The 16,061-nt window shown below is 40.5% G+C and overlaps 1 protein-coding gene across 2 annotated transcripts in view; it reads left to right on the top strand.

Annotated features, from left to right (window-relative positions):
- Window positions 1-16,061, top strand: part of NELL2 (neural EGFL like 2) — a 350,325-nt gene that overhangs the window by 135,447 nt on the left and 198,817 nt on the right. For both annotated transcript variants that reach the window (XM_029058252.2, XM_029058251.2), the window contains exon 10: window positions 11,337-11,428. In XM_029058252.2, the coding sequence (XP_028914085.1) occupies window positions 11,337-11,428 (92 nt within the window). The remainder of the gene's footprint in view (window positions 1-11,336; window positions 11,429-16,061) is intronic.

The raw sequence follows: 16,061 nt of genomic DNA, 5'->3' as shown, positions 1-16,061 counted from the left end.
CACAGGTGATTCAACTTTGTCTGTTGCTGAGGCTTAGACCCTTCCATGATGGGTAGTCCCATATGGCATAACTCTAAGCTTCATCAGCGTATGTAACTTCTCTTGCTACAATAAGGTCTCAGTTCATTAGAGAGAGAGGACTATTATGTGAATTATGCTACTGTTCTTGGATCTCTGACAGAACTTAAGAACTTGAACCCATATCTAGAAATACTTAGCAACAACAGACCCACCACCACAACAAGTTTCAAATAAAGATAACTAAATTGGGAGATGTAATAATAATAACTATTATTACTATGGTACTTATTAAGTGCTTACTATTTGCCAAGCAGTGTTCTAAGCACTGGGTTAGATTCAAGTTAATCAGGTTGGAGTCAGTCCCTATAATTCAATCAGTCATATGTATTGAGCGCTTACTGTGTGCAGAACACTGTACTAAGCTCTTGGAAAGTACAGTTCAGCAACAAATAGAAACAATCCCTGCCCACAACGGGCTCACAGTCTACAAGGGGAGAGACAGACTTCAAAACAAGTAAACAGGCATCAATAGCATCAATATAAAAAAATAGAATTATAGATATATACACATCATTAATATAAATAAGTAGAATTATAAATATGAATATATATATAAGTATAAGTATATATATATATATATACACACAAGTGCTGGGGGGTAGAGCAAAGGGAACGAGGCTGGGCAATTGGGAGGGGAGGAGGAGCAGAGGAAAAGAGACCTTAGTCTGGGAAGGCCTCCTGGAGGAGGTGAGCCTTCAGTAGGGCTTTGAAGGGGGGAAGTGTGATTGGCAGATTTGAGGAGGGAGGGCATTCCAGGCCCGAGGTAGGATGTGGCCCACATTGGGACAGGTGAAAATGATGCCAAGCGAGGAGGATAGCATCAAAGGAACGGAGTGTGCAGGTTGGGATGTAGGAGAGAAGGGAGGTAAGGCAAGAAGAGGCAAGGTGATGGAGAGCTTTGAAGCCAATAATGAGGAGTTTTTGCTTGATACAAAGGTTGATAGACAACCACTGGAAATTTGTGAGGGGGGGGTGACATGCCCAGGTGGTTTCTGAAGAAAGATAATCTGGGCAGCAGATTGCCCACATTATCCCACTGTCCCACATTGTTCTCACACTCTTAATCCCCATGTTATAGATCAGGTAACTGAGGCCCAGAGAAGTTAACTGATTTCCCCAAGGTCATACAGCAGACACATGGTGGAGCCAGGATTAGAACCCATGTCCTTCTGACTCCCAGGTCCGTGCTCTATCCACTAAGCCATGCTGCTGTTTGTGAAATTGTAACCACTGACATCAGAGCCATGGCCAGCTGACAGGGACACAAAGAACTCATAGGGAAGTGGTCATTCCTTTATCTTAACCTTTCTCTGTCTCTCACTCTCAACCAGGGCTGGGTGTACAGTGGGAAATGCAGAACAGGTGTGGGCTGTCTGACACCTGATGACAAAGGCTCTTTTGCATGTTAACAACTTCAAGTCAACTCAGTCACCTGTTTGCTCCTAGAACATTCTTCACTTAGGTCTCAGGGATCTGTATTCAAGTCAATAGTCCGTCAACAGTCACCAAATTTAGCAGTTATTGCTACTGATAACCTCTCTTTTCAATCCTTAACTACTCTGACGTCACCATGTCCCCTCAATCCACTCCATCTAATCGGCCCATCCTTTCTTTCCCAGAATCCCTCCTCATCTATCTCTATCTCCTCCCCACACCTTGGGCCATCCCTTCCCCTCTGTCCTACCCCATCCTTATCTTCACTGCCCCACATCATTCCACATCCCCTTCCTGATGCTGGTCCCCATCAGCTCACTCCCACTGAACCTCAACCCAGCCCTACAGCCGTACCCCTCCCCTTGCTCCCCCTAATAGTCTCAGCTAAGCACATCTGTGGAATCCCCACTCCATCATGGAAAAGCTACCCTTCATTTTTGACATTTCCTGATCCAATCACTGCTCCTCATTTCCACTACTGAAACCTGGCTTTCCCCAGATGACACAGTGTCCCCTGCTGCTCTCTCCAGAGGGGGATCACATCTTCTCCCACTCCCCAAGACTCATTGGGAAAGAGGGAGGAGTTGGCTTCCTTCTTGCTCCCCAGTGCCACTTTGGCACCATCCCATGCTCGCAACTCTCTCCCTTCCTTCGAAGCCCATATCATCCACCTCTATCATCCACTCCAGTTACTATTCATGGCCATCTATCACCCCACGAAGCCATAACTCCAACCTAGTGAACCTTTTGATCTTTTCTCCCATTCTTTCTCTCCTTCTCCATCCCTATATGATACTTAGTGACTTCAATATTCAGGTGGATGTTCCCAATGACCCTTCTGCTGCCTGCTTCCTCTTGCTCCTCAACTCCAGTGACCTCCTGATTCCAACCCACTTCACCCACTCACCAACTTGGACACACACTCAATCCCATCATCTCTACAATCTGTACCCTCACTGACTCTGAATTCCCTCTAGCTGACCACAAACTCCTCTCTTGACTTTCATCATATACCTCCATTTCCCATAAATCTGTCTTGTACCTCAACAGAGACTATCAATCCTTTGTTCCCCTCCAATTTTCTGGAGTCAACATGCCCCATTTGGTCTCCATACCTGACCTATCTTCTTTTAACAAATAAATTGACACCCTCAATACTGTCCTCTCTACTGAACCCAAATCAGTCATTCCCCTGCCTCTCTGTTGATCTTGTACCTCAAACACCCAACCCTGGATTACCTCCAAGGTACACTCCCTCCACTTCTGTGCTTGAACAGAGGAGCACTGCTGGTGAAAATCCAAACAAGAGAGCAACATCATCCATCTCAACCTCATCCTCACCTGCTCTAATTCTGGCCTCTCCTCCACCCAGGAACAATATTTCTCCATCCTAATTGACTCCCATACCCACTGCCTATACCAGCTGTTTCAGCCATTTAACTCCCTGCTCAAATCCCCAGTGCTCCCTACACCCATCTCTTGCCCTAATGACCAGCCATGTACTTTACTGATAAAATTGAAACATCAGTCATGATCTCTCTAAAATCTCCCCTGCCCCTCTCCAGTACCTCCCTCCACCTCTTGTAGGAGTCAATTCATGTCAATACATTTCTTGAGGTTTGAGTATTTTCATCTCTCTGTATTCACTGATTGCTCTTTCATTTCTCATCTTTCCTCTCAACCCTCATCCTTGTATTTATTTCCCATTGTGGGGATCCACCATTCTCTCCTCCACTCCCTTTGAGAAACAGATTGTCTTAATGAAAAGACCACGGACCCAGGAGTTAGAGTACTTGGGTTCTAATTCCAACTCTGCCGCTTACCTGCTTTGTGACCTCGGGCAAGTCATATAGCTTCTCTGGGGCTCAGTTCCCTCATCTGCAAAATAGAGATTCAATACCTTTCCTCCCTCCTACTTTGACTGTAAGCCCCATGTTGGGCCCGATTAACTTGTATCTAGCCCAGCACTTAGGACAGTGCTTGGTACATTGTAAACCCTTAACAAATACTACAATTATTATTATTATTATCTTTATTTGCTCTGGCACCCCACTTCTCCATAATTACCAATCCCCAAGATCTCCAAGGACACTCCAGACTTTCCCCACCAAGGTCTTGTGATTCCTTCAAGGAGGTCTTTTGGCATATCTGGTTTTTCTTTTCACAGGTATTTGACCCAACTTTAGCCCTTATATGTACATGTTTTTGCAAGTGTACTTTTATTTATTCTGCTAATTGTAAATCATTCATATCTGCCTTCCCTCACTTGAATATAGAGTACTCTAGGTAAGGGAATGTATCACTTGCTTACTTAGTATTTTCTAAGTGTCTCAAACAGTACACTGCATCCAGGAGGTGCTCAATAAATACCATTACTACTATTATTATTACTAGTAGTGGCTCTACAATCTCTAGCCACAACCCATAAGGTCTTTGTATTTGCTGGATTCCATTTTCAGACACAGCTTTTCCTTATTTTCTCTCCCTCATGTGCTGAACTTTGATCTGTCCCTACTCTTTGGATGACAGAGAAGCAGTGTGGCTCAGTGGAAAGAGCACAGGCTTGGGAGTCAGAGGTCATGAGTTCGAATCCTGGCTCTGCCACTTGTCAGCTGTGTGACTGTGGGCAAGTCACTTAACTTCTCTGTGCCTCAGTTACCTCATCTGTAAAATGAGATTAAGACTGTGAGCTTCATATGGGACAACCTGATTACCCTATATATCCCAGCACTTAGAACAGTGCTCTGCACATAGTAAGTGCTTAATAAAATACCAACATCATTATTATTATTAGAATAGCAGCCCACCAAATGTTCAGATAATTTTTGGAATCAATCAGTCAATCCATCTATGATACTTATTGAGTGCTTACTGTGGGCAGAACACTGTACTAATTACTGGAGAGAGTACAATAGAGAGAGTAGAGTTAAACTATGAGAGAGTACAATAGAGTTGGGTAGACATGATCATGGAAAACATAGTTTTTTAGTAATAGAAATAATAATTTCATTGAGCAAATTTTTTTTTCCCAATACAACCCTTTGATTAATATCATTAGTTTAGAAATGCAGGTATATAATAACCTAGCAACAAAAATGGAATAATGTAATTTAGAGGAAAGTTCATTCATTCAATACTATTTATTGAGCACTTACTGTGTGCAGAGCACTGGTACTAGGTGCTTGGAATGTACAATTCGGCAACAGATAGAGACAATCCCTGCCCATTGACAGGCTTACAGTCTAATCGGGGGAGACAGACAGACAAAACCAATAGCAATAAATAGAATCAATTATGTTTTTCACAGAATTCCTGAAGACCCTCTAGAGAACTTAAGGATCGGTCCTAACTCTATTGAATGATTAAACAATCCTTAAACCTCTATCACATGTTTACATAATGAATTTTGCCTTGTCCACCAGTTAAAAAATATATTTAAATGCAATTAGATGATTTTTTCCCATAAATGAATGGCGGTATAATTGGTGTGTTTTTATTAATGAACTTGGAAGTTTGAACCCTTGTATTAGTGCTCTGTAAATCAGGAGTTTCAGTGAGGTTGTTCCAAATAATGAGGAAAGATTTGCTGAGAAGTAATTAGGCCTTTAAAGCTTTGTTGTTGGAAAATTCACAAGGTCTTTCTCTGTATAAAGGTGACATTTCCTGAATTTAAAGTACCATTTCTTCCCCTAAACACTATGACTTTGCTTCATTCTATGGATCAAACAGTGAATGCAATCTCCAAACTTTATTATATGGGTCATGCAATTACCCAGGCAATTACTGCAGTGGATAATGAAGTTGGTTCAACTCTAGGAAGAATTCTGGTGGCTTTCTGACATCTGGATTGCAGTGATTAACATTAGTGGTTCCTGGCCTGAGGTTAAACAATCAACTGTGAGTGGATTTTGGAGGAATCTCTGCTCACAGTGTGGGTCAGATTTTTCAAATTATTGAACAGATCCCCAAGCAGATAACCAAAGAAGGTGTTGAACTGTGGATACAGCTTCCTCGAGAATTGGATGAGTCGTTTGCATCTTATTCTAAAAATTAATGTCCAAAGTGGATTTCATCAGTGTTCGATGATACAGTGCAAATGCAGACATTACTGCAAAATGTCAATCAATCAGTCAGTGGTATTTATTGAGCACTTTATGCAGAGAACTGTATTAAGCACTTGGGAGAGTATGTTTCAGTAATTAGTAGACATGTTCTCTACCCAAAGTGGGCTTATGGTATAGACGTATGCCAGATGATATGAAGGAAGAGTTGAGTTTTCTACCCCAAATTAATGTTTTGGGATTAAGCATTTTTGCTTTAATTTAAAAAAATGTGGATAAATTTATGAAAATGATTTCAGAAGACAGTTCTGACTGGTAGAGGATTTAATGGTGGGCAGAGAAGTTTAGGAATTAGTTTACTATTGAGTACTTTATGAAGACTATGAGAAAGCTGTTGTTCATCCTAAATTGGATAAATTTTTCACTAAGGTTGAAAAACCACTACCACACTCATCAGAAAAATTTTCTACTTCTGTGGTTTTCGGTAAAGACTCCTATTCATGTTGCCACTCTTCATTTAGTTAACATTGTAAAGTAAGGCTTTGAATTACTTTGACAAAGGTTAAACAACAGTTTGTTGATGCTTATCATTAGAACAGATAGCATGTAGAGGAAATTTATTATTTTTCCAAATACTCTGGAAGAAATATTAATTTGTAATGGGGGAAAATATACCCCTCCATACCACCACTCACTCTACAACCACATTTTCAAGGAACATTAATTTCATTGACTTACTTTAGAATACGCCTAAAACAAGTAAGTTGTGCATTTGGCAAATGTGCTCTTAAAATATAAAATCCATTCTTTGAAGATTATAGCATATAATCTGTTTATAAAATAAAGTGGGTATAGATGGGTGCACACAGTATGTACAAGCAATGGTAAACATTCAGCAAACATGAATGAAAAGGTTAATAGGTGTTCTAATAATGTTAGGCAATGCTCTTAAAAACAGTAATGAATGAAAAAGGAATTAGAAAATAATTCAATTATGATTAGCCCATTCATAATGGACATAGGAAACTCGAGAGGCAAAAAGACTATAAATGATTGATTCACTCCCTTTCAAATAAAACAGTACAGAAATAATAAAGGATGAGAATGTTTAAAGGGGATGAGAGACTCTTTTACAAAGCTACCATAACAAACTACCACAACCCCTAGATGGTTTTTACAGTCGTTGGAACAGTTTATATGTTACTTAGTTTAACAAAATCACACAGCAGTCATCCAATATAATTAGGCAAAAATCACCCACTTAAGAACAAACTAGCCTGCCTCCAGTCACAATCAAGTTAGAATTAATTAACCCTCCAAATCTTTGGGGCCTGAGTAGTGAAGGCAACAGCCCATTGGAAGGATTGGTTAGGGTTTGCAATTGCTTAAAATGCATTTCCGTCCAGGTGATCACATTTTCTTGAGGGATTCTGGGAAATGTAGTCCTGACCAATTCTGAGGGGTTGTAGATCATTCAATCAATGATTAAGCACTTGCTATGTGCAACCACTGTACTAAGTAAGGGCTTGGGAACGTTCAGTAATAATGATAATAATGTTGGTATTTGTTAAGCGCTTACTATATGCCAACCACTGTTCTAAGAGCTGGGTAGAAACAAGGTAATCAGGTTGTCCCAAGTAGGGTTCACAGATTTCATCCCCATTTTACAGATGAGGTAACTGAGGCACAGAGAAGTTAAGTAACTTGCCCAAGGTCACATAGCTGACAAGCGGCGGAGCCGGGATTAGAACCCATGACCTCTGGCTCCCAAGCCTGTGCTCTTTCCACTAAGCTACGCTGCTTCTCTTCTAATACACTAGAGTTGGTAGCCACAGTTCCTAACCCCAGTCTCCAGGTGGAAATAGACATTGAAACAAATTACAAACAGGGGAAATGTAGAGGAAAAGGATGTAGAATTCATCTTTGGTGGGTTTATTTTTTTATGGTATTTGTTAAGTATTTACTATGTTCCAGGCACTATACTAAGCACCAGGATAGACAGAAGCTAATCATGTTGGATGCAGTCCCTGTCCCACCAAGGTCACACAGCAGACAAGTGGCACAGCCAGGATTAGAACCCACAATCTTCTGACTCCCAGGCCCATGTTCTATCCACTACACCACGCTGCTTTCCATAAATTGGTTAGTTGGAATTCTTCACTCTGAACTGGCTTAGTGTTCTGATATTTTTGTCTAAATGAATTTGATTTTTTGAGACTGACTGGTAGTAGAACATGTCTGCTGCTTCTGTTGTATTGTGCTCTCCCAAGTGTTTCGTACAGTGATCTGAACATAGTAAGAGCTCAATAAATATGATTGACTGACTGATGGTAGTAATAGCATTCAATAAGCACTACTATGTTCAGATCACTGTACAAATCCCTGGGAAAAAATGCAGAGTTGGGAAATAGATAAGGTCTCTGACCTTTAAGGGGCTCACAATCTAAGATATGAGAGCAGACAAAAAAGAACGATAACATAATAAAACCCTAAAACAGCACAAAAGTCAAGGACAAATGCATAGAATAAAAACAAAAACTAGTACAGGACTATGTCTGGAGAGGAAGAATTTCAAGTTCCTGAAGACTAAGCGTGCAGGGAACACCTGGAGCCACAGCTCAGATTAGAGCAGCCACTACCCTTCCCAAGGGTTTGCAGAGACCTCATGCTGTGTAGCTGTTCTTTTTCCCATAAGTGTGTTGAAAAGCAATAAGGGTTGGTGTCTCCTCAGTGATGCCGGGGACAGCTGGCGTCTATTCTCAGGGAAGTAGCGGCACTATCCGAGGTGGGAAGAAGCCAAGGAAGTAGAGCGGCTACTTAAATCCCCATGACCTGGCGTGCACAGAGCATATTCCTTCTAGGCTGTAAACTCCCCTATAGACTGTAAACTCGTTGTTGGGGGGGGCTTGTCTCTATCTGTTGCCAAATTGTACTTTCCAAGCACTTAGTACAGTGCTCTGCACACAGTAAGTGCTTAATAAATACATTTGAATGAATTAATGAATTTATTGAGCAGTTATGGGGTGCTGAGCACTGTACTAATCCTCACTATTATTACTGTTCCAGGCCTCTGGTCTGTGAGCTCGTGTTGGTGAGGGACTGGGTCTACCAACTCTGGTATATTGTATGCTCCCATGTACTTAGTACAGTGTTCTGCCAATAGTTAGTGTACAATAAATATGATCGACTGATTGATAGGCTCGGGAGTGAAAGGTTCGTTTACTACTTCCCCTCATTAAGTAGAAATGCTGCATTCAAATCTTAAAGGAAACTCAGTAACACTACATGTGGGAAAACTGAGCTGAAGCTTTAGTGACTGCTAGACCACTGGGGTTTCAATCCAGTTTCTCTCTCGGTAGCCCAAAGCTGGTACATATTGCCACAGGCTATGTGAAGGCTGGAAAATTGCAAAATATTTGGATTCTGAGAGGCAGAAACTCACATAAATTTGTAAAGTCAGACTAATCCCCAAATCATGTTTTCTGTACTCTCATGAGCACAAACCCTGAAAAGCAATACAGCTTTTATTGAGTTTGGAGTTTGTTTACAATTTTTTTTGGTGGTAAGACAGGTGAGAAAGGAAATAAAAAGATAAGAAAATATTAGGGCAAATATTAGCCAGTCTGTAATTTCATTCTAGAATTTCTTTCTAAACTCTATCCTTACTTCCACACTGGGTATTGTACTACTTTTAATGGGATTGAAAATAATTCCCGTACTTATCCACTTTATCGATAGGAGTGTTAGAGTTGTGTTGCTGTTTGGTCACTTGAAACTAGAGTTGCTAGTCTTCCTTGCAGTAATGTGGGCATCCAGGCTTGAGGTTGGGGGATGGATGGGGAACATCAAGGAGAAAAGCAAGCGGAGGGATTTTGAGGGACTGATTTAACAGAGGAGGAGACAAGAAGTTAGAGGTGGGAAGGGAGTTAAAGAAGGGGGAAGGGGTTTGAGTACTGAAGGAAAGCTTTATAGAGAGTGAAAGAGAAGGGAATCAATCAATCAATCAATCAATCAGTGGTAATTACTGAGCACTGTGGGCAGAGCACTGAACTAAGCACTTAGGAGAGTAAAATACAACAGTTAGTAGAAAACATTCCCTGCCCACAATGAGCTTACAGTCTAGAAGGAGGGGAAGAAAGCCAAGAAAGAAAGACCTGGAGGGGGAGAAGAAAGAAGAGAAATGGGGAAAGGAAGAGGAAGATTAAGATACTCTCAGTCAGTCGATCAGTAAGTTGTATTTATTGAGTGCTTACTATGTGCAGAACATTATACTAAGTGCTTGGGAGAGTATAATACAATAATAAACAGACACATTCCCTGCCCACAACGAGTTTACAGTCTAGAGAGCTTAAAACAAGCTTACAGTCACTATTATGGCTTTTCTTATCCTCAGGCTCGGGATCAGTGAGGTCAAGCCAGTCATCACCCTCACCTTTGTCTGGTCCACACAAGCAGCTGTGCCAGGAATTATTCCAGGAGAGACAGGGGCCAGAATGCCAGAACCACGGTGCTAGTTTATAACCCACGGGGTTGGGCGATTGCTTTGGTTGGAAAGTGGCCCAGCACTATAGCCCTGAAAGCTTTCATTCATTCATCAATCATATTTATTGAGCGCTTACTATGTACAGAGTACTGTACTAAGCACTTGGGAGAGTACAATACGACAGTAAACTGACACGTTCCCTGCCCACAGTGAGCTTACTGTCTAGAGGCGGGGAGGCAGACATTAATATATGAAAAAATTACAAATATGTACATAAATTCTGTGTGGCCGGTGGGGGAAAAACAGAGGGTGGCCCAAAAGGGAGTGGGAGAAGAGGAAAGGAGGGGTTTAGTCAGGGAAGGCCTCTTGGAGGAGAAGTGCTTCAAGAAAAGCAGTGTGGCTTAGTGGAAAGAGCTTGGGCTTGGGAATCAGAGGACATGGGTTCTAATCCCGGGTCTGCCACATGTCTGCTGTGTGACCTTGGGCAAGTCACTTAACTTCTCTGGGCCTCAGTTACCTCATGCATAAAATGGGGATTAAAAGTGTGAGCCCCACGTGGGACAACCTGATTACCCTGTAGCTACCCCAGTGCTTGTGAGACAGGAAGGAGGGTGGTTCCATGAATAGTCATCATTAAGTCAGCGGGAGGACAGGGTTTGAGTGGAAAGATAAGGAGTTCTGTTTTGGACATTTTAAGCTTGAAGACTGTGAGCCTGTGATGGGCAGGGACTGTCTCTTTTGGTTGCTGAATCGTTCCCAAGTGCTTAGTACAATGCTCTGCATATGGTAAGCACTCAATAAATACGATTGAATGAATGAATGAAAATCAGTGCTCTGACCTCTGGAACTCTGACCCCCGGATAGTTGTCCTGGGAGGAAGGAATCAATGGGCTACATCTTCTAAATCAGAAAATGTGAAAAACTAACTCCCTGAGATTAGAGTGGGTCTGGTAGAGGAAGTGTGAAGAGCATGAGAATCCAAGAGCATGAGAATGTGATATTGATAGCATCTTTCTCTTCCTCCTGCTTGTGAGGGTTTTTCTCACCTTCAACTCTGCTCCCCTACAGGATCCAAGACCAGAGTAGGGCAATTTGGGCCTACCTTGCTCAAAGAACCATGGAGGTGAAGTTTATGACTGCCCTATGACAATAATCCTATGGGCAATTTAGCCCCTATTGCCTCTTGGGAGTCAGTGCCTGTGTTTGAAATGTGCTGTAAAATTATCTGAATATTTAATAAACTATTATTATTAACTATTCGTCTTTTTATTTCAAAGCTGTATGTCAATTCCAAGACAGAACCTACTTTGAAGGAGAGAGAAAAGCTGTATATTCACCCAGTGGAAATTGTGTTCTCTATCAGTGCCAGGTAAGATGCTTATGATTCAAAGTTCATAATAATTTAAACACAGAATACTTTTTGTAAAGTGCTCACTGATACAACCTTATGACTCTAAGACTGTGAGCCCGTTGTGGGGCAGGGATTGTCTCTATCTGTTGCCGAATTTTACATTCCAAGCACTTAGTACAGTGCTCTGCACACAATAAGCACTCAATAAATACAATTGAATGAATGAATGAATCATATTTTAACAGAAACATAGCATGGGAATTATTATTATTTTCATATATGTAGTTAGTGTCTTTGCTTACATAACTGCTATTTGTGCCATTTTTCTTGCAAGCTTATAGTAAAGTTAATAAAAGTGTATTTCATCCAACTATATATGTTGGAATTTTTCATAATTTTGAAAGCCAAACCATATCCATTTTGCTATGAACAGTTGTTGTGAACAATTGAATGAAACGAGGCTAAATCGACCATTAAATATCTATGCTGCTCAATGCTTTGACAAAATTAAAAAGCCCTTAAAGAAAAACAGTATCAAATTTTAATTTTGTTTGTCTTTTTAATTATGATTTGAAACAGATTCAGGAATAAATGGAGAATGTTTCCTATTTCATTATGATTTTTAATTCCCCTCTCTAGCTGTACCTCCATTGCTCTCTGTAGAATTTCTCACCAATTATTTAGCTCTATTGCCGGGAAATCTACAGGTTAAGGATAAAGGATTTTTCCTCAAAATCTGTAAAATTTTCAAAATGTCACCCCACTCCCTAAGCTGTATATATTTTATATCCCAAAACTTTCAAAACTTAAAAATGTATTCTTTCTGAAGGATTCACATCTCTGCTCTTCCTTAACTTGCATTCTAATCTTTTCAAATACATTACCAAAGTTGTATGCCTTAATACACTTTTTATTTATGCTATTGATTTATTGAGTTCCTGTTCCCATATGATGCTTTCAAAAGTTTATTTCCCTCATCAAATGTCATCCCTACTCAGCAAAAGTAAATAGTGTACACTATCAGATTATGAAACATAACAATGTCTACCCTTTCAGTTTATCCTCTTAAGCCAAGTTTCTCCATTGATCTATTGGCTATTTGTTAAGTGGTTACTATGTGCCAAGCACTGGGGCAATACAAAATAATCGGGTCAGACACAGACCCTGACCAATTCGGGCTCTCAGCGTAAATAGGAGGGAGAATAAGTATTTAATCCCATTTCATAGATGATGATGCTGCGGGACAGAGAAATTAAGGGACTTGTCCCAGGTCACACAGTAGGCAGGTTGCAGTGCCAGGATTAGAACCCAGGTCTCCTGACTCTCACGCCTGTGCCCGTTCCACAAATCCACATCATTTTTCTCAACTGATAATCTTATTTCCCCTGATTATTTTAGTTCCCTTTTCAGTACCAGCATTATTCGGTCCTTACTAAGATTTAGCAGTCTAGTTGTGGATATAGTGAATAACCAATAGTCTAGGTTTGTATACAGTGGTAAAACTCCTATCTTCAGTTTTGTTTTCTATGCCTTCCTGATTATTTCTGGTTATTTTTGACCTTCCGATTACCTCTGCACATTAGATTTGAAGGACTGTTGACGGGACCTCTTTCCTGAGCCATAGCGGATTGCTTGGAGTCCATCGCCTGAAATTTTTTCCATGATATTTTACCTTGCGCAAGTTCATGGAGGAACTCACCTATCACATTTTGGCCCTCACTCATTTTCATGAGGGCTTTTGCAGTTTATCTTCATTTTCTGGTCAATTTACCTTCTTTGCCCTCTGCCAGATGATTCTGGAAAGAGCATGGGCCTGGGAGTCGGGACATGATTTCTAATCCTGCCTCCACTACCTTCATTCAATCATATTTATTGAGCACTTACTATGTAAAGAGCACTATACTAAGTGCTTGGAATGTATAATTTGGCATAGTGTGTGCTGTGTGACCTTGGGTAAGTCATTTGACTTCTCTGTGTCTCAGTTCCCTCATCTGTAAAATTAAAACTGTAAGCCCCCAATGGGCCAGGGACTGTCTCCAACCCAAATGTCTTGTATCTACTCCAGCACTTATAACGATGCTTGGCACATAGTGCTTAGCACAACAACTACCACAATTAGTAAATCATTATTATTAAGAGTAAAATAGATAGGTAAGAGCACAATCCCTGGTAGAGGCCTCCTTCTCTTCCTAACAATAATAATAATAATAATGATAATTGTGGTATTAAGGGCTTACTATGTGCCAAACACTGTTCTAAGTGCTGGAGTAGATATAAGATAATCAGGTTGTCCCACATGGGGCTCAGTCTTAATTCCCATTTTACATATGAGGTAACTGAGGCACAGAGAAGTTAAGTGGCTTGCCCAAGGTCACACAGCAGATAAGTGTGGAGAAGTAGCATGGCTCAGTGGAAAGAGCCCGGCCTTGCGAGTCAGAGGTCATGGGTTCAAATCCCAGCTCTGCCACTTGTCAGGTGGGTGACCTTGGGCAAGTCACTTCACTTCTCTGGGCCTCAGTTCCCTCATTTGTCAAATGGGGATGAAGACTGTGAGCCCCACGTGGGACAACCTGATGACCCTGTATCTCCCCCAGCGCTTAGAACAGTGTTCTGCACATAGTAAGCGCTTAACAAATACCAACATTATTATTATTATTATTATAAGTGGCAGAGCCAGGATTAAAATCTATGACTACTGACTCTCAAGCCTGTGCTCTTTCCACTAAGCCATGCTGCTTCCCTATTACTACTATTATTACTACTAGTACTAAAAATCATAATTGTGGCATTTGTTACATATTCCCTATGTGCTTGGGTAGATATAATATTCAGACCCAGTCCCTCTCCTACAAGAGGCTCATAAGTTAAGTAGGAGAAGAGCACGTTGCTAAATGCCATGTTATAGAGATAAGCAAAATTGAGAATCAGAGAGGTCAAGTGACTTGCCCAAGGTCACCCAAGAGGCATGTTGCAAGGATGGGATTAGAACCCATGTCTCCTGCTCATGGAAAATGAGTTACCATTACCTGTCCTTCCAGGTAATGGAAGGTTTTTCTCCGTATCAGAACATCATTCAATCCTGTTATTATTCAAGACTGACGTGACTCATGATAATAAAAAAAGAAAGAGGTGGGTACTGAAAGTATCATGGCCAGAAAACCTTAACTCATTAATAATGATTATAATAATAATTGTGGTATTTATTAAGCATTTACTGGGTGCCTGGCACTGTACTAAGCACTGGAGTAGAAACAAGATAAATGGGTTGGACACAGCCCCTGTCCCACATAGAGTTCACAGTATTAATCTCCTCCCAGATGCCACTTTTGAATTCAGAGCTCTGCAGCAGAGGTTGTGGTAGAAGGAAGCTTGGTGTTGGGAAGATTAAAAAGATATAAAGGGCTTTTGTGCTGAATCTAATTTGGACAAGTAACAGAGCAGCTGAAAAACAGATGGTTCCATATAAAACCAGAAGACCAGCTACCCTAGTGATAGCTCAATAAAAGATCATCTTCGAGTTTTCACAACTGGAAGATTGTCAAAATTGGACTATTAAGCCATACCCACATTTTTGGAGAGTATTCAACTATGAATTGTGAATATTAGCTTTTTCTCTTTGAATATATATACATACGCAGACAGACTGTAAGTATGTTTATAGGCTGGTAGAAAAAAGAAAGAAGAGGCAGGGATAGAGAGTGACATATAGAGGAAGAGGAAGAAAAGGAATGAGTATATCCCAAATAAAAAGAGCGTTAAGTGCTTGTATCTGGTCTGGACTCTTAAACTTTCATATATTTTCAGTTCATGATTCATTTGTGTTGCCTGACTATTTTTCTATCTTCAAAATGCCCTGATACTTTTCAGTGTTTTGTATCACTTGGAATTTCAAAGATTATACTCTGGCATGCTGTCAAGAGAAAATGATTTGTGGAAAATCTCACTTTGAACCATTTTGAGAGAATACCACAGCACTTACAACAGTGCTTGACACATAGTAAGCCCTGTACCATACCATACTAGAAGTCTTTCTACCCCCAAACCCCAAACATATCGAGATATTCTGAGCAATCATTTTACAAGGATAACACCCTACTGCTACAAAATTAGTTTTACTTTTCTGTGCTTCCCACTACAGTATATTGTACATAGATGTGGGATAAAGTGTTAGTAAATAATCATAAAAAATGACCTCAGAGAAGATCAATCAATCAATGATACTTATTGAATACTTACTGGGTACAGTGCACAGGACTAAATGCTTGGGAGAGCACATTAAAGTTAATAGACACCCAGGAGATTATAGTCAAGTTGATGAAAAATCTTAATAAATTTAATACATCTTAATAAATCTAATACACTTTAATAAATCATCTGGAATAAAAGCAATCTTGTAAGATTTTATTACAAGAAGCTTTAGGCTTGTGTAGTTTTAGGCTTCCAATCTCCTAGATTGGAAGAGGAAAAGACTGTGGAATTTATTCATTCATTAAATCGTATTTATTGAACGCTTACTTTGTGCAGAGCACTGTACTAAGTGCTTGGATCGTACAGTTCAGCAACAGAGACAATCACTGCCCAACAACGGGCTCACAGTCTACAAAGGGGGAGACAGCAAAACAAAACAAGTAGTCAAGTAGTCAGCCCATCA

The sequence above is a fragment of the Ornithorhynchus anatinus genome, chromosome 2 (assembly GCF_004115215.2).
Source record: "Ornithorhynchus anatinus isolate Pmale09 chromosome 2, mOrnAna1.pri.v4, whole genome shotgun sequence".
In the NCBI taxonomy this organism is placed as follows: Eukaryota; Metazoa; Chordata; class Mammalia; order Monotremata; family Ornithorhynchidae; genus Ornithorhynchus; species Ornithorhynchus anatinus.
This window is presented reverse-complemented; position numbering and strand designations above follow the sequence as displayed.